The sequence below is a fragment of the Fusarium tjaetaba genome (assembly GCF_013396195.1).
Source record: "Fusarium tjaetaba strain NRRL 66243 chromosome Unknown NRRL66243_c0000010, whole genome shotgun sequence".
Classification (NCBI taxonomy): Eukaryota; Fungi; Ascomycota; class Sordariomycetes; order Hypocreales; family Nectriaceae; genus Fusarium; species Fusarium tjaetaba.
Window position 1 is genome coordinate 1 of NW_023501206.1, and position 27869 is coordinate 27869.

The 27869-nt window shown below is 49.0% G+C and overlaps 10 protein-coding genes across 10 annotated transcripts; 7 read left to right on the forward strand and 3 right to left on the reverse strand.

Annotated features, from left to right (window-relative positions):
• Positions 1–2773: 2773 nt before the first annotated feature.
• Positions 2774–3418, forward strand: FTJAE_185 (30 kDa heat shock; the record flags this gene model as incomplete). Its single annotated transcript, XM_037347982.1, has 1 exon — positions 2774–3418. The coding sequence occupies one exon, from the start codon at positions 2774–2776 to the stop codon at positions 3416–3418; it is 645 nt and encodes a 214-aa protein (XP_037212533.1).
• Positions 3419–4346: 928 nt separating this feature from the next.
• Positions 4347–5503, forward strand: FTJAE_186 (dna repair rhp51; the record flags this gene model as incomplete). Its single annotated transcript, XM_037347993.1, has 3 exons — positions 4347–4433; positions 4491–4638; positions 4692–5503. The coding sequence occupies 3 exons, from the start codon at positions 4347–4349 to the stop codon at positions 5501–5503; spliced, it is 1047 nt and encodes a 348-aa protein (XP_037212534.1).
• A 474-nt stretch (positions 5504–5977) lies between these two features.
• Positions 5978–9564, forward strand: FTJAE_187 (DNA repair rad51; the record flags this gene model as incomplete). The annotated part of the gene is made up of 3 exons (XM_037348004.1): positions 5978–6611; positions 6665–8689; positions 8738–9564. The coding sequence occupies 3 exons, from the start codon at positions 5978–5980 to the stop codon at positions 9562–9564; spliced, it is 3486 nt and encodes a 1161-aa protein (XP_037212535.1).
• A 268-nt stretch (positions 9565–9832) lies between these two features.
• FTJAE_188 (PEP8-vacuolar sorting targeting) lies at positions 9833–10942 on the reverse strand (the record flags this gene model as incomplete). Its single annotated transcript, XM_037348015.1, has 3 exons — positions 9833–9966; positions 10027–10641; positions 10726–10942. The coding sequence occupies 3 exons, from the start codon at positions 10940–10942 to the stop codon at positions 9833–9835; spliced, it is 966 nt and encodes a 321-aa protein (XP_037212536.1).
• A 553-nt stretch (positions 10943–11495) lies between these two features.
• Positions 11496–12371, forward strand: FTJAE_189 (60S ribosomal L9-B protein; the record flags this gene model as incomplete). Its single annotated transcript, XM_037348026.1, has 3 exons — positions 11496–11541; positions 11783–12264; positions 12318–12371. 3 exons carry the CDS (start codon positions 11496–11498, stop codon positions 12369–12371), a joined length of 582 nt encoding a protein of 193 aa, XP_037212537.1.
• Positions 12372–13219: 848 nt separating this feature from the next.
• Positions 13220–14556, reverse strand: FTJAE_190 (uncharacterized protein; the record flags this gene model as incomplete). The annotated part of the gene is made up of 2 exons (XM_037348037.1): positions 13220–13395; positions 13455–14556. The coding sequence occupies 2 exons, from the start codon at positions 14554–14556 to the stop codon at positions 13220–13222; spliced, it is 1278 nt and encodes a 425-aa protein (XP_037212538.1).
• Positions 14557–16109: 1553 nt separating this feature from the next.
• On the forward strand, positions 16110–17746 carry FTJAE_191 (v-type H+-transporting ATPase 54 kDa subunit; the record flags this gene model as incomplete). The annotated part of the gene is made up of 3 exons (XM_037348048.1): positions 16110–16407; positions 16537–17062; positions 17131–17746. The coding sequence occupies 3 exons, from the start codon at positions 16110–16112 to the stop codon at positions 17744–17746; spliced, it is 1440 nt and encodes a 479-aa protein (XP_037212539.1).
• A 706-nt stretch (positions 17747–18452) lies between these two features.
• On the forward strand, positions 18453–19778 carry FTJAE_192 (glycine cleavage system T; the record flags this gene model as incomplete). Its single annotated transcript, XM_037348059.1, has 1 exon — positions 18453–19778. One exon carries the CDS (start codon positions 18453–18455, stop codon positions 19776–19778), a length of 1326 nt encoding a protein of 441 aa, XP_037212540.1.
• A 2633-nt stretch (positions 19779–22411) lies between these two features.
• FTJAE_193 (PPN1-vacuolar endopolyphosphatase) lies at positions 22412–24655 on the forward strand (the record flags this gene model as incomplete). The annotated part of the gene is made up of 2 exons (XM_037348070.1): positions 22412–22598; positions 22710–24655. 2 exons carry the CDS (start codon positions 22412–22414, stop codon positions 24653–24655), a joined length of 2133 nt encoding a protein of 710 aa, XP_037212541.1.
• Positions 24656–25056: 401 nt separating this feature from the next.
• FTJAE_194 (RING finger B) lies at positions 25057–27476 on the reverse strand (the record flags this gene model as incomplete). Its single annotated transcript, XM_037348081.1, has 2 exons — positions 25057–26049; positions 26100–27476. The coding sequence occupies 2 exons, from the start codon at positions 27474–27476 to the stop codon at positions 25057–25059; spliced, it is 2370 nt and encodes a 789-aa protein (XP_037212542.1).
• Between the last annotated feature and the right edge of the window lie 393 nt (positions 27477–27869).

Here is a 27869-nt window from a genome sequence, read left to right on the forward strand (position 1 = left end):
TCTCTAAGGAAAAAGGAGTTCCCTAAGTAGGAAAACCTAGGTCTTATATAGACCTCTAAAAGAGTAAGTATTATAATTCCTAAAGTAAGGTAGCTTTAATAATAATAAAAAGACTATTATAAATACGTATATGATTTACTTTTTATTAAAGTTAATTTAATAGCTAACTTTTTAAAGTATTTTTAATAACAATTTAAAAACTTTAAATTATTAATTTTAGCTATAAATTTATAATAATTTTATTAATCTATATTATAGATAAATATAATATTATAGTAAAAAGCGGGGTATTTTTATAAGTTAGTATAAAATTATACCCTTTAGACTGTCTAGGGGATAATATATAAGTAATATAACCTTTTTCCTAGTTAGCTGCCCTTCTTAACAGTTTCCAGATAGATGAGAATATGACTAGAAATATTATTCTTGTTTTACATTTAACTTGATTATGTTATGAGTCTACGCAGCTGAGCAGGTCTAGGTGTATCTCTTTAGTCTCTACTCGTTCTCCTTTTGTCACTATCTCTTTGTCACCACGGCATTCTACTTACATTACTGTATTGTACCTCCAGCCCATATGCCCTTTACTCACCTATAACCGTAGGGTTTCAATTAGGGCCGAACTTCACGAACGTCCGAGTCTTTAATGCAACAATCCGCCACCAAACGCTATCCTTCCCTCACCGACCGGTACACCTTTCGGTGCAGTGCACATACGATATCATATTTCCCTCTCGGGTCTACAGAATCATTTCTATGTCCATTGACCACGGTGCACGTGTAGAGTAGAATGCAGATGTTCACTTCGATATCTTCCGGAACCCCCCCTTCCCCCCAAATATCCCTCTCTTTAGTGCTAATTCTTGGACGACCACTGGCTCCTCTACCAGAGTAGCTACCCTCGCACTTCTTGGGCCGGGACTAGTGTCTCATACTTTATTCCAGTACACGGATGGGGGCTATATTCACCGTACTGAGGATAGTGTCTTCTGACTCCTGGTGATCACTGACCAATGTTGATGCCACTTGGTTGAGTCCCGACGGTTGTGTTCTCAGCAAATGTTTCTTGGTCTGATTATGTGCTCAGTTCAACTTCTTCTGGGAGTTTCCGGCCCAGAAGCACTAATTGATTGGAAGCATGTCATATTCAATTGGGCATATTGCGGTTAAGGTCAATCACTGGTCCGTACTCGTCATCGACATATTGCAGCTCATAGATTTTTGTCTCAATGAGCTTGGACACTCGTCCTAGTTCCAGGCTTTTGGGATGACATTATTGTGTATCATCATACATCTCCAAATCTTCCTATAACTGTATGATCATGAGCAAGAATGTCCTTCATTACTTTCCGAACAATACCTCTCGGCTTCTGTCGTCTTGTGTTGTATGAATGCCAGGTATTCAGAATTTTTAGTTAATTCATAAGGTACTTAAGTTAGTGGTAGTCTGTCTAATGCAGGGTGCGTCACTTGTAAATGCTTTTTCCCTCCCTAGGTACTAAGGTAGGTAATGTTGTTTATATGATTCAGGGTAGCTTCTGTTAATATCCGCACATGATTAAGCCAAATGAATTCTGAATTCCCGGACCTTCTCATGCATCGCATGTTCGCTACTGGGATAACTACCTATGCTAATATATTCTGTGATTGCTACGTGGTACTTGCTACAGGAAACTGTTCAGCTCGGTTTTCAGGTTAGATACTGGTTTGAAATAAGCTGTCTTTTTAAAGGTAATGTAACACAACTCAGGTATATCGTAGTAGCTCTTGAGACATACGATTAAAATCAAATGACTTGAGTAAAAGCTCTATTTTTTATGACTTTTAAGATCGTGGTTTTTTAATTTAAAAATACTTACTGTGGAGTTATATGTAAATAACTCTAATGATTGACATGAGAGGAACTTGAGTTATGGCATTATTATTAACAATAACAAAAATCAGTCTCAAGTCCCGAATAATGCAAAGGAAAATATCTGGCCAGAGTACCTAATATTGGAAAGCTAGAGTCTAGAGCATAGAGAGGATGGATATTGAATGAAAGTAAATGTTCCTGTTCAAGCATGATCGGGCTTGGTTTAGGGTAACTAGAACTGGAGTCATGCATGTTATGTCAGCACTATCAACGCTTGGACCGCTTTCCCCAGACACATCGTAGTGAATCCATCCTTGATTCTTCGAATGTCCATGGAACCGATCACCGATCTGCTTAAAGCCTCAATGAATTCATTGGCTTGCTCAAGGTCGGGTAATATTCATGACAACTGTTGTGATGACCAGAAGTTTCCGTGGCCCTCAGAAGTCAAGGGCTGCATTGTGTTTACGCTCCCGAATTGGTTGGAAGCTTCCACCATGATCCACCACTGTCCAGCAGCTTCATGCAACCACGAGCAGCCAACAGACTCGCGATGCCACCTAATTTCGTACGATTTTGATGTAAACATCACGTAGTAGTCCTCGCACAAGGTTTGCCAATGCTTCCATAGTCCTCTTCTGCAGTCGTACGGTTTCTAGAACCTCCAAGTAGTAAGTTCCGTCGACCTTTCACGAAAGGCAAGGAAACTTCCATCTCGATCACATCTTCCTCGTCAACGAGTATAAAGCAAGCGTTCTCCCCCCCTAAAACTAGACTCCAATCTTCATCAGAACACAAGGAAACAAACACAAGCAACAATCTCTACAACAACGATCACAACACTATAACTCTCTTGCACACTGCAACCATCTCTTTCTCATACACACACACTCTTAACAAACATCAACGCAAAACACAATGGCTTTCTTCCCTCGCAACTTCTACAACTCCGATGCTTCCTTTACTCCCCTCTTCCGTCTCCTCGACGACTTCGATAGCTACTCTCGTCAGGGACAACAGACCGGTGGTACCCGTCGAAGCGGCCTCACCCACTGGCAGCCCAAGTTCGATGTCCGCGAGACTGGCGAGGCCTACGAGCTCCATGGAGAGCTCCCCGGCATGTCCAAGGAGAACGTCCAAATCGAATTCACTGAGCCTCAGACCATGACCATCCGCGGCAAGACTGAGCGCACATACACTGCCGGCACTCCTCCCGCTGGTCTCGTCGAGGGCTCTCAGTCCCAAGGCGCTATTGCCGAGGGCGAGAGTAACGATGAGACCAAGAACTCTCACCACGCCAAGGTCGAGGATGAGGCCGAGGCCAAGGCTCACGAGAGCACCGAAGTCACCCACCACCAACAGTCCAAGGAGGTCGAGAAGAAGCCCGGTGATCAATCCAAGTACTGGCTCACCGAGCGCACCTTCGGCGAGTTCTCTCGCAGCTTCAACTTCCCCACTCGTGTCGATCAGGACAACGTCTCTGCCAAGTTTAAGGATGGCATCCTGAGCATTGTTGTTCCCAAGGCCAAGAAGCACGAGTCTCGCCGAATCAACGTCGAGTAAACTCGACTACACACCACAACCCCGGAATCTTGACAACGTCATTATTCAGCTCTCGGATTTCACGACAAGTCAAGATCAGTAATGACTCATCTTTACGACTTTAGCATTGCATGGATCGGTGTTTGGAAGTTTCTTAGCATGATAGCATTGTAGGCCTGACGTGGCCATTCGCTCCTTGTACAATAGCAACTAATAATTCAATTGCTTTTACAAACAAATTCTAAGTCTTAATGGAAAAAATTAAGTGACGTATCCCGCAGTATTTATTTGTCCGTGACAGTATATTTACTGTGATATCTACGAAGTTGTTCACTCCTTAACACTGTGATAGTATTACACCTAAACTACGTCCTCCTGAAGATCTATATCCCAAATGACAGAATAAACCTGAAGGCGTCAGAAGGATTCTGGTACTTAATGAAATTGCCGAAAATTACAATCCCAAGCATCCGTTGGTTTACTGCTATTGCGGAATAAATGCTCTTATATCAATCAAGACAGCCAGATAAACAGGGGCCCCATGGTCAGCAGATAGATAAAATATGAAAGTCACAAAGTCAGATTATACGATTGTGAAAGAACATGATATCATATCAATCCAATTAAGAAACTCTACTCCGTACATCATCTGTAAATAATTCAGAACGATTGAAAGACAAATGGCCATCCGCTGACAAATTAAAACACCCCAATTCCGTTGACCGATTAAATGTGGACCGTCATGTAATTTGTCAACTAGCGACACGTGATTTGGCGTAGAATGGTGGCGTTGTTGCCTCCCACTAAGGCACTAGGTAGACGCGACCGCGATTTCCTCCTTCCCTCCCGTCCTCGCCCATTTCTTACAAATTTCTAGTTCACAGTACAGTCTGTGATTCCCTTGTCCTTTTTGACCGATAGCATCCAAGAAAAGGATTCGAGAATCATAATGAGCGAGGAGTATGATGAGGCTCAGATGGGTGAAGAGGGCGGCATGCCTGGCCCTGGTGCTCCAACGCCACTCTCCGCGCTCGAGGTAAACTTCTGTCGAAACTCAATTGTGATGAAAGTTGATGCTGATTGATTCTTACAGGGAATTGCTGGTTTGACGAAGCGAGATATTCAGCTTGTCATTGATGGAGGCTACAACACAGTCGAGTCCGTGGCCTACACGCCGCGACGAGTGCTGGAACAGATCAAGGGTATCTCGGAACAGAAGGCGACCAAGATCTTGGGAGAGGGTAAGAGACTATCGGATCGAATTTATCGGGGAAGACCACTGACAGTATCGCAGCCTCCAAGCTCGTCCCCATGGGTTTCACCACGGCCACAGAGATGCATCAACGTCGCAGCGAGCTCATTTCTATTACCACTGGATCCAAGAACCTCGATACTCTTCTTGCTGGTGGCATCGAAACAGGTTCGGTTACTGAATTGTTTGGTGAATTCAGAACCGGAAAGAGTCAGATCTGCCACACGCTCGCCGTGACTTGTCAACTACCCTTTGATATGGGCGGTGGCGAAGGGAAATGCATGTACATCGATACCGAGGGTACATTCCGACCAGTTCGTCTACTGGGCGTTGCCAACCGATTTGGCCTTTCTGGCGAAGAGGTCTTGGACAATGTCGCGTACGCACGCGCTTACAACTCTGATCACCAGCTTCAATTACTCAACCAAGCTGCAGCTATGATGTGTGAGACCAGATTTTCCCTTCTCATCGTCGATAGTGCAACATCGCTCTACCGAACAGACTTTTGCGGTCGCGGTGAGCTCTCGAATCGACAGACTCACTTGGCCAGATTCATGAGGACGCTTCAGCGTCTGGCGGATGAATTTGGTATCGCAGTTGTCATTACAAACCAAGTCGTGGCTCAGGTCGATGGTGGCCCAAGTGCCATGTTCAATCCTGATCCAAAGAAGCCCATTGGTGGTAACATTATCGCCCATGCCAGTACAACAAGAATCAGTCTCAAGAAGGGTCGTGCGGAAACACGTATTGCCAAAATTTACGACAGCCCATGCCTGCCAGAAAGTGATACTCTGTTTGCCATTGGCGAGGAGGGTATTGGTGACCCGGCCCCAAAGGACATGGAGAAGGATTAGACTATAGCGGATGACCTGGCATGTTTGTACGATCCCTGGAGTATATGGTGATGATTCTTGGTATGATTGCTGGCGCATGTCTTAATGGTTCATGTGTTTTTTGCGATGGATGTTACTTAAATGTTAGAGGATAGGGTGGTTGGGTTGTTCAGCTGGAATTCTCTATACCTAATGAAAAGAGTTTCTTTGGAGCAAATCGCCTCAAAGAAAGAAATGAAATTGACACATGAACAACAATCTGTAACTTTGATGCATCCAATCTTTTCTTCTGTGTACCTTAAGTCTTATGTTGGCAGCAATGCAGTGACCAATAGCTGATTACCTTTTTAGGTTAGCGTGGGTCGCGACCTCTGCCAGAAATTCTACTACGCGATTTCGCTTTGTTAACAACCTTAGGTATCCATCATCACATACAACTCAACGCCTAGTACTCGAATTCATCTCGTCACGCTCGACTCGATTCATGGGGCGATAATGGATCAAGTCGATACCCAATATCTCTTCAAAGAGACAAGAGTGAACCTCGATCCCCCAACTTCGTCTTCTGTTGTCACGATCCGAGTACCCTCGAATTCAATACAGAGCCGCAATTTTCGAAAACCGGCGCGCGAGAACACAGCAGAAGATGAGACGACATTTCGAACGAAGAACCTAGCGACAGCCTCTTCTGTTTATCACCGAATTTGGCATGACACACCACGTAGCTTCCTTTGGAGGATTTTGGAGGATGGCACTCTCCTCAGCATACGGGCTGTTGATATTTGCAAGAAGACACAAGCGACCGATTCCCCGCTTGTCTTGAACTTCCACTTCTCAGTCCCTATTCAGCCAGGATGCGTCACATTTTCGGACCCCGAAGAGCACGATTCCCTCTGTGTTTTTGTTCTCGACCAAGCATATCAGCTGTATAGCTTCACGCTCCGGCCAGATTTATTCAGGAAGAGATCGGCCGTTGATGCTGGACTTTCTGACCTCGGCAAGGTCCAAGCGCCGGCAGGATTGGGTTTCAAGCATCCTCATCGTATGATTGCTGTGAACGCGGAGACACTGCTGATTACGGTCAACGATGGAGGAATGATCAGGCTTGACAAGAACAAAGCTCATGAACGTGAGTATTATCGGGCTAGTGATGTCAAGACGTGCCAATGCTAATTCTTGCAGCATCGTCACTTGTCTGGAAGGAATCGTTCTTCAACGTTCAGGGATGGGCGCAGAATCTCCGAAGTCTTCTTCCTTTCCAGGGAAAACACACGATCAAGAACGGCAAGATCAATATGGAATACAGCTCAGCCACGTCGATTCAGATCACAAGTTTCGGAATGGATGATAGTCTCTTTGCGATCACAGTCTGTCTCGATCACAGAATGCGAATTTGGAACATTAATGATGGCCAAATTCTTTATACAGGCGATATTCTCAATGCTGAGAGGAACCCTCAGGAGATTGGAAAGTGGGCTATTGATCCATCACAGACGAACCTAGTACAGATTGTTGGAAGGGGCCGCAGTAGTAGGATATGCGCAACCTTCTCTCCCATCGGCGCTGGAGAGTTTAAGTTCTGGAAGATCATCGCCAAGGACGCGCATACCGTCATCGTCGAAGACATTTTCCCCAAAAACGCCTTGGTTCCACTGACGCCATCATCCTCCGATGTGTGGACACTTGCTGATTTCGCGCTCTCTTGTCCTGCAGAGAGCGCTATCCAACTCTGGACCCTGTGGAAGAACAACATGACGTATAGGGTGCAAAGGCTCGAAGTGGATCGTAAGAATATCTCACAGAGCTGGGAGGAGAACTGGGATGGCGTCTATGCAGATAACCTCATACAGGCTGCAGAGACTTCTGGCCCCTGCGATCCTACTGATGTTACAGAGAAGTGGCTCCAGCTTATCCTGAAGCCTGGTCAGTTTACGAAATCGACCCTAGAGGCCGCATTATCGATTTATGAGCGAGGCTATGGAAAATCAGAGACTACTGCCAAGGCTCGAGGGTTGGCAGAGTCGATTTGTTCGATATTAGGGGCTGCTGCAACGCTAGATCGAGGCTCTTCGGGCGCTATGGACTACGAATCCTTCCGCGCTTCCAGTGAGGCCCAGTGGATGAGGTTCTACCGCCTGTTGCTCGAATTGGACAAGCAACGAGGAGAAGCACTCGGGTTGACACTCGACCCCTCTACAGGAATGACTTGGGTTGTCTGCGCCGACTTCCTTTCAGCTATTCGCGAGTGCAGCAGCTTGGAGCGACTGTACCATAACCTCACTTCTCCTGAGGAAGACCATCTTGCACAAACGGCTCTAGTCAATGCAGCTTTGAACTTGGTTGCCGGGTTGCCTGATCACCTGATGCCGCTCTGCCATGCTGCACTACGACCCGAGCTGTTTGAGGACTCTTCCAAGACAGACCTCGAGCGCATTTCATGTTTCTACGACAAATCTGGATCTTGGCAAGGCATCACTGAAGATGACTGCAGCCAAGTTGTCGATGTTCTTGGCCCAAACTTTAACATAGTGACAGACGAGCTTTACACCGATGTGATGAATCTAATCTCTGCACCAGAGGAAGCCAAGTCACGGAACTTACGTCACCCACTTACCGACTTTGGCAGGAAACTGGTTGTCAAAGCCGTTCAAGATAGTATTGAGTTGCAGCGGAAGGTCTACTTCAGCCAGTTGATTCTTCTCGTCCACATGGAGTATGAGCACGACAACGAGGCAGAGGCTCTTCACAATCGTGTTGATATTGGCAACGTATTCAGACAGCTCGTCGTAGCCCTGCGACGTTTGGAGCTACTGAAGTGGCTCGCCCAGACAGAAATCTCAGTGCCAGGCACCCGAGAAAAGAGTGAGAGCGGAGCTGTGAAGAAGAGCTCTGAGGACGCTCAACTCGTAACGGCACTGGAGGCGCATGTTGGTCACCTGCTTGGTTTCGCGAACCAGACCGAGCCACTGGCTACCAGTGTCACAGATCTCGTCACCAACTTGTGCGCTCCGGACAGCGATATCGAAATTTCACCACCACTTGTTCAGTGCTCTCTTATCAAACGAGAGAGGGCTGATTTGGCACTGGATCTTGCGCCTTTCTGCGACCAAAACCCCTTCTCCACATATGTTCAGGGCCGTTTGCAGCTGGCTTTGAAGGATTTTAATACCGCTGCAATTATCTTTAGAAGAGCAGCCATTGGAATGAGTAAGTCCTTCCGATTTCGTTACGGATCCCTCACTAACAGATAGCTAGGCGCTGGAAATGCCGGAAGCGACCGCCATAGTAGCGGCCTGCTTGATGACACAGAATGGAACCTCCTGTACCAAGGCCTTGCAAAGTACTATTCGCACATTGTAGCTTTGTTCGAGAAGCAGAAAGCCTACTCTTATGTGGTCGATTTCGCCCGCCTGGCCATACAGTTCCTGGGTACTAAGCAGGACGCTATGTTCACCAAGACTGACATGCAAAGTCGCTTGTTCAACGCTGCAGTAGCAACATCGCAATTCGAGCTCGCACACACAACATTGGTCTCGATTAAGGATCAAGCCATGAAGATCTCAAATCTGCGCAAGCTGATTGATAGAATGTGTGCGACTTATCACAATAACGAGCTCGTTGCTCTCCCTTTCCCTGGTCTCCAGCAGGAGGTTGACGAGATCCTTGCTCAGAAGACAAAAGCATCATTGGATGTTATAGAAGGATTCCCCTATCACCAGGTCCTCTACTCATGGCGTATTAAGCACAATAACTACCGTGGTGCCGCGTCGGTTGTTTTAGACAGAATACACAAGCTGCAAAGCGCTGGAGAGGGAGATGAGGCTACGGGAGAAGACATCCTCGATACACCGGTGACAAGGCAATACCTGCTGCTCATCAACGCTCTCAGCTGTGTAGAACCCAAGCAGGCTTGGATTTATGATGAGGCCTCAGTTGGCTTTGGACAGAAAGATGCAGGAAAGCGCAAGGTGGTGTCATTGGCCGATATTCGCAAGCAGTATCAGGATGAGCTGGACCGAATCGCAGCGATTCACAACAATCAATTTGGCTTCGAAGCGGACGACGTAATGGAAATTGCATGAATGCAGAAATAAGACAGGTCACTTTATGTAGACTAGAGGTGTATTGTTTCAAAACTCGGACGGGCGAAATACCCAGGACATATTATCGGGACTGTTTACGGTGTATGTATTAGTTTGATTTGCAGAGGAAACAGAAACTACAAATCTTCCATCATCTTGCTCTTCCAGCCTTGAAACCCGAAACGCCAGGACCCGATGCTAAAAGGACGCGCATGAAGTTGACATGGTATGTACATCAGACCAACAGCCAGGTTCTTCTAATCTATCTTTATGCCTGTGCAGCAGCCAACTTGTTCTCTGGGGGCGCAGGTAGTGATGAGGTACCGGCATTTAGAACAGGTGCAGCGTCAGGAGCTTGGCGATAGAGAATAATCTCAGATTGCTTGAAGTATCGTCGAGCATCTGTGAACGTTGTTAGTTGAGTGACTGAGAGACATGGGATTGGGTGGGGGCTTGGCTGACCCTCGTCGATGAGAACTAAGCTGAGGTAGTAACGCGTGGAGAACTTTTTGTTAACGTCGCGGAATGTAGGTGTTAGATCGAAACCGCCGAGGAATAGTCGAATAGGAATTGTCTCTCCTCGCGACGGGGAACCGTCCATGATCTCGAAGCGCACCAAGGTTTCACTTTCATTATACTGATTAGGAGCAGCGCCCGTCGTCTCTCTTCTGATGATGGACAGCTCCATGTGCTTGATCTTGAGGCGCACTAGCAAAAAGTAGATGCGCCCAACAATGACATCCTTGAGGTGGTATTTGCTCTTGCTGTACTCGAACTCAATGTGTAGACAGTCCTCGATACCAACATCCATCTTAATGCTGCTGTTCATCTCAGGGGGTATGCGATAGCTGTAGACCCAGATATCCTTTTCCCGGATGACATCGGCCATGCGGCGTGAAACGGTGACGCGGACGAAGTAGCGCAGCTTAACGTTGATGCCATTGTATGATTCGTACTGCTTTTCAACGTTTTTGAAGTTGAAGTCGAATGTTTGTGGGTGCTGAAGCTCGCCAGGCGCAGCGAGTTCCTGGTTGAGGGAGAGAAATTCGTAGTGGTTGCCGCGATCGAAGAACATTTCTTTGCGAGAGGTCAGTAACTGAGGTAGCTTGCCAAGCGTGTGAGAGCGTCAGGGAGGCATTGCGATGTATAGGGGTCGCGAACCTATCGTGCCGATGAACTGGACCTTGATGCCAGTATGCTCGAGCCTCTTGCCATCCTTTGGACGAACAGTGACAGCGCCCTTCACAGACTCGCCATCCATAAAGAGAGGCGCCTTCTCGCGACGGTTCTTGTCTAGCTTGACATCGACCATAGAACGCTCATCTGTATCATCGAGGACGACGTCGATATCGACGGGAGTCGCGAAGAAGTACGACATGGCGGGCGGTTTTGTATGCCGTATACCTCTTGGCCCAAGTGCTTTGTTGATAAGTGAGATGAGGCTATGGCGCAAGCTTTATGATAGTGGGATGGCTGGGCTGGGCTGAGCTGGACCGAGCTGTTGAGGAGAGTCGGCGCTGACGTCGGCCGGGGAGACAGGGGACCGATCAAGACCCACCGAGCTTGCCGCCGTTACCAGTACCTTAACCAGGCCGAACGAGTTGATGAGACATGAATGGGATCTGAGTTCAACATGAATTTAGATAAGAAAAGAACAAATGATTTACTGAGACTTTTATTTATTGCTTTTCTTATAGTGTCGGTATGTTTTTCTACATAATTACAGATAATATGCTTATAGAACTGGTGTTCTTCGTGGTCAATAGATCTTATTGGCTCACAGCTTCCATACTGATCACGTGAAGTATCCACCGCGATCGCTCACGTGGAAAGAGAAAGCCCTACGCACTTTCCATGTTCTTCCCGCACAAGAACTCAGAATTTGTTTCGCCTGTATCCCTCAACACCGATATCAACTCACAGCCGGCAGGATGAAGTACATTCATTCCCAGGAGCTCCTTGAGATCCCCGAGGGGGGTACGTTGCGCCCTATTTCATTTTCAAGTCTGATATCGTCGTCGTCGCTCGAATAATTTGGGTATCGGTCCCCTCGAAAAATTGCTAGAGCTATTCGCAAATGGGGGCTGCACAAGAGCACCAACAATAAACTGCGCTCACAATGGGCACTCTGGCAATTTCCGAGGGGATTATCCACGAGCGTCGAAACGAGAATCTCCAACTCACAGGACGGAAACACTGACTCGTTTTCTCTATATAGTCAAGGTCAGCATTAAGTCGCGAATTGTCACCGTTGAGGGCCCCCGCGGCAAGCTGGTCAAGGATCTCAGCCACCTGGCTGTCAACTTCACCGTCCCCAAGAAGAACCAGATCTCCATCGAGATTCACCACGGTGTCCGCAAGAATGTCGCTACCCTCCGAACTGTACGAACCCTCATCAACAACCTGATCATTGGTGTCACCAAGGGCTTCAAGTACAAGATGCGATACGTCTACGCCCATTTCCCCATCAACGTCAACGTCTCCAAGAACGCCGAGACCGACCTGTACGAGGTTGAGATCCGAAACTTCATCGGCGAGAAGCTTGTTCGCCGAATTGTCATGCAGCCTGGTGTCGATGTTGAGGCTTCCACCACCCAGAAGGATGAGCTCGTCCTCTCTGGTAACTCTCTGGAGAACGTGTCGCAAAGTGCCGCCGATATCCAGCAGATCTGCCGGGTGCGAAACAAGGATATCCGAAAGGTAGGACATAGCATCACACTGTCTCTCTTCTCGACTCTAACTGATTGGCCTAGTTCCTTGACGGTCTGTACGTCTCCGAGAAGGGCAACATTGTCCAGGACGAATAAGCGCGGGTACGGACACGGATCTTGTTTCTTTTGCGTTTCTGGGTCTCAGGAGTGGCGAAGGGTTCATCGTTGCATGTCATGTAGCAAAAAAAGGGCTACAAAACAAATTTCAAAAAAGCAAAGAGATGATGACTCTGGTGCCGACAAACACTTGAATCTCGCCAACGAATCGAATCGCATCTGTTCATTCGTGTATGTGACCATTTTAGGAGCAAAAAAGGGCCGGCTTTTAGACGAGGGTTCGTTTCGGGTGTTTTGCGATGAGAAGAAAAAAAGGCGTTTAATCATTTTCCAATGCGCACATAATCTGTGCCTGGGAACTCCCACAGCGTTTTTTCTGTCGACCGTGAAGTCGGCCCAGCAAGATCTATTCTATCCAACTCACTGAATGATAAAATGAGTCGATGCATCATGATTTCAGGACTTTGATCCACACATCAATGGCTGTCTTTGATTGATGGGGGAGAGATTATGATCAAAAGTTGCATGTGAAAAATGAGGCTCGCATTTACACTAAGACGTGCCTCGTCAGTATATTCATCTTTTATATCAAACTCGTAATTTTCCTTCTTGACTTTCATTGTGAGTCATTTCATCTAGTCTTCCTTTCAATTCACTTCGTGACGTGATCTCTTGAGTAACAAAAAGCAGCAGCATTAACCATCCATGAATGCGTGGGTAAAATAACAACATCAATGATGAAATGGGGTGAACGGGGAAAAGGAAAAAAAAAAAGCAGAGGCCGCAAAAGTAACAACAGAATACCATAATATGTGAACAACCAGGAACGCCAGTAGCCTTGATGTGTGAAGCGACAAGTCGAGTGTGTACAATGTGGGCTCGAATCCTTATGTCAAATGCAGAGACATGTACAGGATGGGGAGTATATGTGTGACGAATGGGGATAAAAGGTTGAGGAGCGGGGATTTAAAGGCTTCATCGCCGGCTGTCGCGGGAGTAATACGACCTCGCTCGGCTGTCTCTTGTGCGACGAGTGCGGTTCGTTCGTCCACCTGAGCTTGAGCTGCCTGCTGTGACTGTTAGTACGACAAGGCGATGGGATCGGTTGTCAGCGAGACTTACTGGGACTGGTGTAGTCACTGTATGAGTAATAAGAGTCGCTATACCGCGATCGTGATGATCCTCGAGATGAGCGCGCGGGCTTGGTGCTCGCAGGTCGCTTATCCTTCTTGAGATTGAGGAGAGCAAGGAGCGTGGCCGCGAGACCAGCAATACCGAGCCACTTCTTACCATCTGACTTCTTCTCACGACGATCACCGGCCGAAGACGGGGAACCACGGCGACCCATACCAAACCAGCCCTTGTGTCGAGGACGACGGGAGTGGGCCGAGGCCGAAGGAGGTGGTCGGCTGCCGTGGCGGGAGTATCGCTCCTCGTAGACATCGACACGCTCGCTCTTCTCTTTGTCCTTCTTGCCGAAGAGGGCAACCCAGAGACCACGGGCAATACAGCAGAAGCACAGGAGAAGGAGAAGCGCAACACCAGCGATGACGCCAATGACGATACCAGCAATGGCACCGGCACTCAGGCCCCCACCACCAGTTCCGGTCTCGCCAGCTGCGGCGCCCTCGCTAGTCTCGGTGGCCGTTGCAGAAGCCTCGGATTCAGTCTCAGTTGCAGTCTCGGACTCGGTGGGCGCACCGCTGTTTGTGATGGTGGTGGTACCAGTGACTCGATAAGGCGCCGAGTATTGGGTGGTGATCTTTCCATCAGTGGTAATCACAACAGCGGTGGGCTCTTCGTAACCAGGCTTTGCAGAGCATTGACCCATGAACGCGCAAGTCTGCCAGCCAGCGCAGCAGATCTCACCACATGCTTCTTGCTCATCGTTTTTGGGCACACAGTCAACGCCTTTTGTAGGCTCCGGAGCAGGCTCCCAGCGAGTCATGATTGTGCTGGTGTAAGTTCTGGTCTCGGTCCAGGTAGTCGTATAATCGCCGACCCAGCCTCCCTTTGCAGCGACGCAGCTTGCGACTCCATTTGATGTTTGGCAGCTCTCGCCAGAGCCACAGCAGTATTGACTATCGGAGCCACAGGGTGAGTCGCATGCTCGTTGCAAGAGATATGAGTAGCCGCGCTCATGAAGACCATCTCTGGGGAGCGGCTTGGCAGAGCAGAGAGCTGCCGCGGCGAGGAGCAGCAGCGGCCTCGTCACGGAGCGCATTGTAGCGAAAGTTTTCTGGTTGTGGTCGTCACTTTTATTGAATGGTTGACTATTGGCGCAAAGCCGAGGTCGGAATGATGATGTTTGAGGCCAATTCCAGTCAGAGCTTGTGCTAGTTTCGAATTGAGCTGAGTGCACAAGGTGAGGAATTTGATCTGGGTAAGAACCGAGACTGGTTGCGAGATTTTATCTGAGTCCCTTGTGAAACAGTTCAGCTTAGCTTAGCTTCTGGAATGCGGGAGATGCGGCTGCGTTGTCGCGGGGAAGTATTGTTGGTGCCCGAGATGGAACTGGAACTGGAGGTGAGTGAAGGTCGCTGTGAGATGCGGATGAGTGAGCGGCTAAGTAAGGTTTGGTGGTGAAGTTCCGAGGGAAAAAGAAACTTCCAAGAGTTAGTCAGAGATCAATTACAAGCAGGAAAAAAAGCAGACGAGAAACGGCAACGTTGAATTCTGGGCGCTGCACCAAGAGTTTTAAGCGGCTGGTGGTGGGCTGCAACGAAAGGCTTCCTCTTGAGTCCCAACCTCCCACTTACAACCAAGGTCTATACCAGCCTCTCCGATTTACCTAGAAGGGCACTTTGACACACGCACGCGCTCATCCGAAATAAGGGGACCTGGTCCACACGCCAACAAATCAGTCTCTTTAACTCGATGCAACGTTTTAAGGGGAAACACTCAGTCCTCTTTTTTGCCTTGCGAACTCTCGATCTCTTGTCTTTGTCGGTGAGGATGGATGGGTGACTTGAGACTTGGAATACGATGCACGTCAATGGTGGGGTGCCAGCTCATGATACCTCCAACTACCACGCCTGTGCTCGCTCACTGGACAACTATCGATGGCCGGAGCCCCAAGCAGTGCTCACCCCCTGTAGGCCCGTGTCTGCGGCCCTGGAGCTAGGCCTCGTACATTAGGTACAGCGGGTAAATGTCATCACCACCACTTACACGCCCGGGCCACCCCGGAATAGCAGATCACGTATCATGAGAGTGAAAGCCGTTTGCATGCTGCATATTTTAATTAAACTGCCAGGGGCAATCGCAACGTCCTTGCAAGCCTAGACCTGTGTTTGGCTCTTCCCATTGGCGGTGTTGGAAAGAGTAGAGCCCTTAGGCAGGGAAACAAAACTCGGAGGCTGGGAAGGCATTTTTCAGGGATTAATTCCAGGTCGGTGTCGGTCTGGGCTCCCGACTCAATCGTGCCGTCAGAGAACACGCCAGGGTCACAGCCACACTTTATCAACAGCCACGTTTGTCTGGCAAACTCTTAGAATCTTAATATGTGGCGCAAAGTGTGGCACCAAGTGTGGCAGCTGTGGCTACCCTACCCAAGCTTAGGTGCCCCAAGCTTGACCTGTGACGCTCCGCGCGGTTCAAGATCAAGTTGGTTGCATCACCAGCGACTTCAAACTTCATATTACCAGCTTCTCCATCCTCCTCCATCTCCATCTCCGCTCTCCTCCCTCCGACCTCGTCTCCTAGCTATATCCTTTGGCTCATCCCACAAATAATCGCTCGCTGCTAGCAGCCGCGACGCTGTAATCATAGCTAATCATGTCCCTCGACCCGCCAACGTACCTGGCCTCTCTCCAGAGCAACATCCGTCAGCGACCCATTCCCTGGGACGGTGCTGTCAGGGCCGGCACCCTCACCGAGGAGCAGTATGCAAAGATTCGAGCTGTAGATAAGGCCAAGAAGCCTGAGCAAAGAAAGGATATTGTGTCAGGGGATATTGATGGATATCGCGTCTTGTTTGTTGGCGATGATGGAAAGACGAGCGTTCTCGAGACGGCGGGAAAGCATGCGAATGTGATCCAGTACATCCTAGTGTTGCTTGGCGACCTTCTCGAGGGTAAGAACGTCCCCTTTATCTTTATGCGACATTGGGAAGTGCCATTGAGTACCTTAGTCCATGTCTATCTACTAATAGAGCGACTTCCGTCATAATCTCCAATCACCAATGCTAACATAACATCTTCAGCTGTTCCACCTCTAGCCAAGGCCCTCTTCAAGACAAAGGAGCCTTATCGACATTTTTTGCCTCTGCTTAACTCGACTAATGCCGAGGATCCTATTCCATTGCTTACTGCACATGCTCTTACCACACTCATGGCTCTTGCTCGAGACGAGTCCCGATCTACCCTCCAGGCTCTGCCTGTGATTCTCACCTATCTCTCCGGCTTGGCCAAGAGTAATGATGCCGGCCTACAAGATATCGCTGTGCAGGAGTATTCGTCTCTGCTCTTTGGGCATGTCGCAAGAGAGCAGTTCTGGAACCAGCGAAGCGAGACGATTGCGCCCCTGATCAAGATTCTTCAAACTGCAGCTGGCATTGGAAATGGAGGCAGCTCATCTGCCAGTCTCTGGAGCGGTAACACTGGTACCGGATCTGCTGGCTTCGGGGGTTCTCTGGGTGGAGGGGTTGGTCTCCAGCTTCTCTACCATGCTCTCCTTGTTATCTGGCAGATAAGTTTTGAGGCTGAGGAGATTGGTGATGAACTCAACGAGTAAGTGGATTTACCAAGGGGGGAAGGAGAATGGACATAACCGGACTACAACTAATACTGAACCGCAGCGAGTACGATATTGTCCTCCTTTACACTCACCTTCTACGATTATCACCCAAGGAAAAGACAACTCGGTTGATCCTTTCTACACTCTACAACCTTCTTGAGAAAAACCAGAAATCACTTCTACCCACCGCAGTTCTTGCTCGCCTTCCCGCCCTTCTCGAGAACATCAGTGGTCGCCATCTGACTGATCCCGACTTGCTGGAGGATCTTTCGAAGCTCAAGGAAATGCTAGAAGAGTACACCAAGACCAAGACCACATTCGACGAGTATGTTGCTGAGGTGCAGTCTGGTCACCTTCGATGGTCGCCCCCTCACCGAAACACAGTCTTCTGGGCTGAGAATGCCCGCAAGATCCTCGAGTTTGAGAATGGAGAGATTCCTCGGAAGCTGGCCGAGATCATGCGACAGCCCTGGGATAACGACAAGCAAGTGCTTGCAATTGCCTGCAACGATGTAGGGTGTCTGGTGAAGGAGGTTCCCGAGAAGAGATACCAATTAGAGAAGGTTGGTCTCAAGAGAAGGATCATGGAACTCATGCAGTCAGATGACGAGAACGTGCGATGGGAGAGTCTCCGAGCTCTCGGAGGCTGGCTGAAGTACAGTTTTGAGCAACAGTGAACTGGCTGAGATCAGTCCTAGAGAAGTGTAGTATTTTGCTGGAGTGTCTTGTTTATTACGCGGGCGTCTTGATGTCATCACTTCTGGCAGGTCCGAGTTCACAAAGCTTAGAGAATCACCGTAGACGAGCTGAGCTGAGCTGAGGAGCGGGGACAAGAGAGAGCATCAGCTTGTAATGGCATACTTTTTAGTTATTGGTAGTTTGAGCAGCATCACCTCGACTACGATTGCGCGTGAGAATGAAGTGAGTGTTGAACAATTGGATCCTATGCCGTGAGTTGTGCCTTCACACGGCCTTATCAATAATTTATTCTTATCAGCATTTGCCGCGCTTCTCTTCCTTCTAGGTACATATGCCCTCTGGCTTCGGCCCTCGGAGGGCGCTCCGGGGACTGTGGGGTCCGGGGTCGGTTTTCGGAGGCAGAGACCGTGGAGAAGCGAATTAGAAACGACGCTTTTTGATTGTGACTCGGTGAAGTTCAGACTCAGTGACTTCAGACTCGGTGACAACCCCACCAGCGCCAATTGTCAAATTGGGTGACTTGTGACTTGCATGATATGTACTGTGCATGCCATGTACCAGTCTTAAGCGCCCCCTCGGCTTCTTATCTTCTTGTACAAACTCTTTTCTTCTTTATTAATCTTGTTTGTTTCTGGTCAATTGAATCTCCTCACTTGCTCCTAATATTGACAATTGATTTCCATCATGAAGCAGAGCCTCAGCTTGGCCGCGAGGGCTGGTCCCCGAATCTTATCATCTGCCGCCGTGACACGGCCCACAGCATTCGGCGCTCTCAGGCTCTCTCAACAAAGCGTACGATGCGCTTCAGGGAGTTCTTCTGATCTGAAGAAGACCCCTCTCTATGACTTCCATGTTGCCAATGGAGGAAAGCTGGTGCCATTTGCAGGCTACTCGCTCCCTGTTCAATACTCAAACCTCTCACTTGCTCAGTCGCATCACTTTACTCGTGAGCATGCCTCACTTTTTGATGTGAGCCACATGGTGCAGCACATTTTCAAGGGCAAGGATGCAGCAGCTTTCTTGGAGAAACTCACTCCCTCAGACTGGACAAATCAGGGTGTCATGCAGAGCAAGTTGACGACGTTCTTGTGGCCTGGTACTGGAGGCATCGTCGATGATTCGGTTGTCACCAGACTTGGCGAGGATACCTACTACGTTGTCACCAACGGTGCCTGTCTCGACAAGGACACCAAGTATCTTGATGAGGAGCTTGGCAAGTTCGGCGGAGATGTTCAGTGGTCACGTCTCGACAACTCCGGTCTCGTTGCCCTCCAGGGCCCTCAGAGTGCCGAGGTTCTCAACGAGGTCCTCGCCAGCGACGTTGATCTCTCAAAGCTCTACTTTGGCAACGCTGTCTGGGCTGAGCTTAAGCTCGCTGATGGCAGCAAGACTCACCCTGTCCTCATCAGCCGAGGTGGCTACACTGGAGAGGACGGCTTTGAGATTTCGTTCAACGGAAAGGAATATCCTGCTTTTGAGACAACAACCCCTGCTATCCAGGCCCTTGTTAGCAAGGCTGGTCCTGAACGCCTTCAGCTCGCTGGTCTGGGTGCTCGTGACTCTCTCCGTCTCGAGGCTGGCATGTGTCTGTACGGCCATGATCTCGATGATACCACAACACCCGTTGAGGCTGGTCTTAGCTGGATCATCCCTCCTGCCCGTCGCGAGACTGGAGGCTTCCACGGTGCCGAAACCATCATCCCTCAGCTCACACCCAAGAGCAAGGGCGGTTCAGGCGTCACCCGCCGCCGTATCGGTCTCTTCGTCGATGGAGCTCCCGCTCGTGAGGGTGCTGAGATTCACAAGGACGGTGAAAAGATCGGTGTCATCACAAGCGGTGTTCCCAGCCCTACACTTGGCAGAAACATCGCCATGGGCTACATCAAGAGCGGCAATCAGAAGGCCGGCACCGAGGTAGACGTTGTGGTACGAGGAAAGGCCCGTAAGGGTACAGTCACCAAGATGCCTTTTATCCAGACAAAGTACTGGAAGGGCACTGCGCCTGCTTAGAAAGACTACGATGGGATTCAGTAATGTATTAAGCGAGCCAAAGTATTAAGCATGTGGTATATGGGGACAATTCAACATGGGGGGGATTTTTGGAGTCTATGATTGTTATGGCCACGACTAAGTTAGAGCCAACGGAAAATAAATGTTCTTAAAATATCATTTGCATTGCTACCAGTTATCTCTTGCCCCTTACATCCATGTCATCGACTCGATCCTGATGTCTTTCGAGTTTGTCACAAACAACCCTCTTCTCTTTGGCCAGGGTCTTCCTAAGTAGTCAGCCCACTCCCGATACCGACACCGTTGCCAAAACTCCTTCAAGTGCCTTGGTGGGCATGGTAGTTGTGGTTACCAAGAGGTCGATAAGAAACATGCCATACGCTGGAAATTGTTATCAAAGCCTGCTATGAGGTACACCAGAGCAGGGCCGTGGCCATGCTGATCGTCTTTTATTCTATTGCAGCCATGTCATGAACCTCCCTATGTGAGTAGATCTTGCAGCTTTTGCATACGTAACTATATCTCAGTCCCTGCACAGACTAAAAATCGCATTCTGTTATCTTATGACAAGGCAATTAGAGTTACTACCTTCTCTGCCTCGAAGTAGCGAATCAACATGGGTAACGCTCAGGATTTCCAAGAGAGAAAGGTGGACTCAGTCATATCCTGGTCATGATATTGGAACTGGATACTCCCATGTCTTATGTATGGAAGATATAAAACCGCGAGCCATGATCCGGCGTCCAGCGCTTCGCTTGGAGGCGTGATTATCAGAGAGGCACTCTAAAGACTTGGGGCTATGTTTTCAGAGCTTGGCATCATCAAGCTTCAGGGATCACAATAATGAACTGTCTTGATGGCTGTGGTTCACAGTTGAGCATCAAGGAAAGCATCACGGAAATTGGGACACGGAGATATGTAGCCACGAAAAAACCATAGGAAACCACCACACAAAAGCGTATGGCCTCCCTCAAACGAGCGGCGATATTGTCTAGCAACGGTCTCCCCTTCAAGTAGTTATCAACTGTGGGAAGGCTGAGATGATCGTGGCGCCAGTTTTGGATGTTACCGGCACCGTCGAGGAGACGATGTTGCGTGGTGAAGAAGAGAGAAAGCAAAAGAGCCAGAATTTTTGCATATGAATGGACCCACATGAGGACTAGCGGCGGATGCTACCTAAGCGAGATCCGTGTTAGTGGGGCATCTCTCTACCCTGGACCTGGTGTTGGGTGACGAAGTTTGTGAGCGTTTCGACAGATATCGACTGTGTCCAACACCAACCCGGACAGTAGTTGTGGGACTTTGTTCGAATATGGTCACGCGAGATATTTTTCTTCTGTGTCGAGTTCACCTATTGTGTTGAACAAAATAAGCAAGCTTCGGGCACAAGATAGTCATTCTTATGCGGGTAACCAGTAAGCCGATAGACTCATCATCACAAGGATTATTATCGAAGGAAGTCAGAAGCAAGCCGATACTAAATGAAGCATAGATGGTCCATATGTGTAACAAGTCACAACAAACACTTGATAAACTCTGTGTATGCATCTCTATGAAAGCGAATGTGATAGAATGTTCACGAGGGCGTTCATGGGGGTTCCACATATGAGACTCAGCGGACCAGTCAATGCAGGTATCCACTGTTAGGAGGAGGCTTTACAGAAGGGGGACCCTGATGGCATATGCCATAGACTATTACGTATGTGCCTGAATCAAGGCTGCAGCGGGCTGTTTTTTGTAACTGTTGGACCCTGAATATGAGAGCAGACGGGTTTGGTTGAGGTGAAGAATACTTATGTGAAGAGCTATAGAGGACAAGCGACGTCTAGATACCTTATACAAAGACACAATATTTGGATAGCAATTAAGCAGGCATAACTGATTGAATTCAGGTATCGCGTGTCAGTGTCTTAATTCTGTCTCGTTGATGCCCGCTCTCCTCGTCCATTTGCACCATTTGCTCTAGTACACGTGTAGCCCGCGCCGCTCAAGATTGGCCGATCTTACCGTCTTCCTCAACTTCATCAATGGATCACCAGGCGCCTCAGCGTGAGCACACGACAATGTGGGGGAGGGGCATCCACTGAAGATACTGGGAACAGGTACTGTTCATTAATTTTGTCACTATTTCGACTCCTGGAATTCGAGTATTTTAAACTCAATGCTTTCCCCTTCCACTGTCGCTTTGATATTCTATGCCATCAGCCAGGGCAGGCAGTCTCGGCACTCTACCTTACACCGAGCAGTGGATCCTCATCGACGGTATTGATTGATCATAGCTCAGGTAGGCTGGTTTTGTGGAAATTAGTCTATTAACGCCCTTTTCCTCTCCATCATCGTCTTTTTCTTTGTATCAAGTATCCTATAAAGATATTATCTTTAGCTGTACTCCCATCACTAACGCGTCAGCCAGAATCAGAGCGTGTCTTTGTGGCTTGGACAGGATCTTACCCCTTGAAAGCTGCTACCAAGATTGACTCTGGAATGACCTCACACCTTCAATAATTTCATACCTGGACCTTGTATCTTACCTCAGCATCACTTCTTCACCTAGCTATCACCAAAATTCGACTGCTACACCAAACATAAACGGAATACATATCAAATAGAGAGTACAATCTAAAACGGATAAAATGGCACTCTCAGGCGCCCGACTGCTCGTGGCAGCCGCCGTACTACTCCCTAGCGTCTCTTCTTCACCAATTTTCGACGCTGGCCAAAAAGTTCTCGATTCAATTACATGGACACGCGATTCTACAGAGACACCGCATTTCCGACAATCGGGTCGCAAACTGAATGGCAAATTCTTGCATATAACAGGTATGTAATATCACATGTGAAACCGGTCCCATGTTCCTGCATCTACATCGGATGAAAATATGACAACTCAGCGTTGCATCCAAAGCAGCCCACTAACAACCACAACTCCAGATTTTCACCCTGACGAATTCTACAAAGCACATTCATCAACAGCCCAGGGCGTTGCATGCCACCGCGGCAAGGGCCCTGCAGGTCTATATGGCGCCGAAACTACCGACTGCGACTCTCCTGTGGACCTGGTCGACGCGACGTTGGAATGGGTACGGAAGAATGTCAAGGATGATATCGACTTTGTTGTATGGACCGGTGACACGGCGCGCCACGATAGCGACGAGAAGCTGCCACGAAGCTCGAGCCATGTTTTGGATATGAACCGGAAGGTCGCCAGAAAGATGGTCAAGACGTTTTCTGATGACGGAGCCCTTACCGTTCCTGTTATCCCAACTTTTGGCAACAACGATTTTCTGCCGCACAACATTTTCTATCCCGGGCCAAACAAGTGGCTGCAGGCCTACAGCAGCATATGGCATCGCTTCATCCCCGAGGAACAGCGACACTCCTTCGGATTTGGTGGATGGTTCGAGGTTGAGGTTATCCCCAATCAACTGTCCGTCATCAGCCTCAACACCATGTACTTCTTTGATCGAAATGCTGGCGTTGACGGATGCGCAATACCGTCGGAGCCTGGTTTTAAGCATATGGAGTGGTTGAGTGTTCAACTTCAGCGGTTACGCGAGCGTGGAATGAAAGCTATCCTGATCGGCCATGTTCCTCCCGCCCGGACAGAGAACAAGCAGAATTGGGACGAAACTTGCTGGCAAAAATACACTCTCTGGCTGAAGCAGTTCCGCGATGTTGTTACTGGCTCCCTTTACGGCCATATGAACATTGACCACTTCCTGTTCCAGGACACCAAAGACATTGACCTGAGCCTTTATGACAAAGCAGGGACTACCCGAGAACCCATGGATGACGACTTTTCCGTCGAATCAAAGAGCGACTACTTGATAGACCTCAGAAAGTCCTGGTCTAACTTGCCAGGCTCAGCTGCAAAGGCACTAGAAGAAGATCTAGATCTAGACGCCGAGGATGAACCTGAGACGCAAGACGAAGATGTCGACGAGTTGAGGAATAGAAAGAAGAAGAAGGGAAAGAAGGGTAAAAAGAAGAAGGGCCACGGCAAGATCGGAGGCAAATATGGAGAACGCTATCAGGTATCTCTTGTTAGCCCCAGCGTCGTCCCCAATTACTTCCCGACTATTCGCATAATCGAGTACAATATCACCGGCCTGGAGGATGCGCCAGTATGGACAGACTCACTCGACATCAACTCAAAAGTTCCCGAGGAGCTTCCCGACTTTTCCGAGGATGAGGAAACCCACCAGGAACTCAAGAGAGACCTCGAAGCTGAGCGAAGGAAGAAGGGGAAAAAAGGCAAGAAGGGGAGGAAGGGAAGAAAGGGCAAGAAGAAGCCCAAGAACCCGGAACTCGTGATCCCACCAGCTCCCCCAAAGGGATCACCTCCCGGCCCCGCATATTCTCGCCAGACATTCACCTTCATGGGATACACACAATACTTTGCCAACCTCACCTATATCAACAATGATCTTACCGACTTGTCTGAGACAAGCAAGTGGCGTGACGGCGATTTCAGTGATGAAGTACCCAACCCCGATAAGCCGCAGCCCAAGAAGTTTAGATACGAGGTTGAATACAGCACTTTTACCGACAAGATCTTCAAGCTGCCCGACTTGACAGTTCGAAGCTACCTCAGGCTAGCGTCTAGAATCGCTAAGAGGAAGACGAAGAAGGGCAAGGGCAAGGCAGCTGAAGAGTACAATGAGGATTTCGAAGACGAGTCAGAGTCAGAGTCAGACGACGACACTGAACTTCCAGAACCTGAAGAGGGTGACTCTGATATCGACTTCAGCGCTACCAGGGGCAAGAAAGGGAAGAACAAGAGAAGGAAGACCAACAAGGTTTGGAAGCATTTCCTCCAAGAAGCATTCGTCAACACTATACCCGAGAAGCAACTCAAGAAATGGTCACGGAGATGATCTGAGACATGTAGTACAGGATAGCGACTGACTTCAAAACTTTATGATTGGCATTTTAGCGACGAGACGGATGGAACAGGCATATAAGGCGTTGATGGCGCATGGTGAGCATAATTGTTAGAATAACTAAAGGTACAAGATCCTATGACTTACACTATCGTTTTCTCACAACATTTTGATTAAAAAATCATTCGTATTTCTTGCCCAAAGGCTCCCTTTACCGGGGACATTAAGAAACATGGGGTATCAGCGAATGCAACTGTGCCGATACAAGGCCACCAGTTATTCATACATTTCGTTTATCATAACCAACCAGTCCAACTCATCTCACATCTCAAAAAGTAACCATTAAATCCCATCCGTTCCTTTACCAACAACGCCTCTCTTCGTACACACGCGGTTTACTCTGCATTGTTGACAACCCGCAACGCCCGGCGAGGACCCATGACGACGCTGAAGAAACTCGGTTCCTGGCCTTCGAGTAGCCCTTCAGTCGAGCCTCCGCTATGACTGGTTCCAGGTCTCGTGTCCTCACTGTGCTTAGCACCCCCAGAACCGCTGCTGGACCCGGGAGCGCCTGGCGTGGTATCATCTTCATCCTCGGGGCTCCATTTGGGCTCTGTGGTATATCCCTGATCGCGGCTAGGGCCGACCCAGCCAAAGAGGCTGCGCTGGGAGATAGCACGCTTCGGGCGGGTAGTACCAGCAGCAGCAAGGGCTGAAGGGTTGAGGAGAGAATGGGATGCAACGGAGTAGCGGTTTGATACTGCGAGGTGCTGTCTGTAGGCGTTGACTTGCCGGCGATAGAGCCAGGCACAGAACCCAAGATAACAGGCAAGGGCTCCAAAGATACCAGCGATTACGCCTGCAGCTACGAGACCACCATTAACTCCATCATGGTCTTCTTCTCCATCCGGAGAAGCGGCTGCAGTACCAGTCTGGCCGACCCGTACTGTCGCTGTCGGTCCGGAGGTAACCGTGAAAACCGGGGACTTGCCCGTTAAGAACGGGCCACCGGTAGCCGGCCCCACAGCGGGGGTGGTGACGGTAGCGCTGCCGTCCTTGTCCCCACCCACGACCTTGCGCACGGCGTCCGGGACTTCGTATCCATGGGACCCAGCGAGAACGAAGTTATCGGGATGATGGTCCGAATCGTGATTGCCAGCCTTGAATTGGTCCTTCCACTTGAGTGAGGTTGCATCAAATACGTACATGCCCGGATCACATCCGATGTCCTCACCTACTCCACCAACAACCACCATTTGACCATCATACATGGCGCATGAATGGCCAGCTCGGGCAGCGGGTCTGTTGTCGTCGTTTTGGTCGACTTTGATCCATGTGAAAGAGGGAATGGTCAGGATGTACATGTCATCGTACTGCGTTTGGTTTCCCTGAGGCCATGTTAGTATTTGGGTATGTCTTACACCTGGTCACAACTTACAAAAGGAAGATTTTGTCCACCAAACATGTAAATCTGGAAACTTGACGCATCCGGCGCGCTGGCGATGACAGCACAAGGATTAACACGAACGCTGGGCGTGTCCCCGGACGTTTCTTGATGGAACCATTCGGAATTGGCAATGTCGTATACGTTCAATGTGCCGAGATCCTCAGTAAACGTTTCGTTGGTACCGCCAGCAAGACCGATCAGAACACCTTGCTCGCCCCAGCCTGGCACAAACACCAAGACACCATCTGCCCTCTCAGTGAAGTTACCGGTCTGAATGCCTGCTTTTGTGATGTTGCGATAGGCCCCGCTTTCACCTGCGCCTGTGCCGTCAGAGAGGCTATCGACGCCGGTGTTAACATAGCCTGGATGTGTGAATTCAAGAAGACTCTTGAGATATACACGATCAACACTGCGCGACCAGCCTGGGGTGGTGGCCCAGTCAAGATGGCCGCCAAAGTACCAGCTTAGGCCGAGCTCAGGCACAGACAGGCCAGCTCCCTCAGCAGCACGGTGAACTGGTCGATTTCCTGGCTCTGATTCATTGCCGACCGAGGTTTTGGGGTTCTTAAATTCGGTCCATTCTTCATCCTTGATGGAATAACGCCAAACAGACTCAGGCTCGGGATCAACATAGGGTGTATCGGAGAATTGGCCGCCATAAAGATACAGATTATTGTAATCATGCCACAAGTAACCCATAGAGACCTCGGGAGGACCGTCCGGTTTTTCGAGACCTTTGAGAGCGGGCGAGCCTATGTCCCAGTCCTTAGTGAGGTCCAGTGTTAGGAAATTGTTGTTCCATGTGTTTTCGACTTGGTCGGCTTTTGATCTTGAGCGACCGCCATATAAGTAGAGTGTTCCATTCAACTGGGCAGCTTGCAGACCCCATCGCGTGCAAACCTTGGTAGGGCTGATCTCGCGTTTCTGAATAACACCAGCACTGGCGCCATTGATATCTGAAAATGAATGGCCATTTCGCCAACTGAACGCCGGAAGTATAATGGCAATGAGGAGCGCTAACATAGTGAAGCGCTGCAGGCCCGAGACGCCTGGGGACACACCCGAAGTGCTCTTGATTCTGGGTCGGCCTTCGGGGTTTGATAATATGGTGTACCAAGTCTTCGGTGATGAAAGTGATAACTGCCGAGGGCGTTGAGGGTCGTTGTTATTCTGACTGTGGTCGTCGTCTTGCTCGAGTTGTCGTTGGATATCAGAGCTACCACTCAAGTGTTTGTCGTTATCATGGGCGCCAAGTTGCTCGCCTGACAACAGTGAAGGTGCTGATGCAGAAGCGGGATAATCCAAATCGTGTTCTAGACCAACTTCTTTAAAGACGGATCGTCTGCCTTTTTTAATAGCGCCTCCCATTTTAAATGGTGGTGTTACAAAAGTCTGAGCCTCACGCAGGCGATCCGAGGTGCGTTGGGAGTTAAAACGAGGCCGGACTGGAGCTAGAAATCCCAAATGGGACGGGGGAGGGGATTTAACCATTGACATCGTGACCATGTGCTCGCTTCCCTGCTTGCTCATACGGATTGGATGATGGATGGCTTGTGGCGATAACTGGTAACCAAGGGAATTGGGCGTCTCTGGGTGGCTCGGATCGGCGAGTACTATGATGTAGCCACCTTAAAGCGATACCACTCTGTAGGGATCATGTCCTGCAAGCGAGTTCTAATATGATACCTAGAAGATGAGAGAAAGGTCTTCAATGGCAAAATACACAATTGATCGAAGGAAGAGGATCCTGAGGTGTTGAAA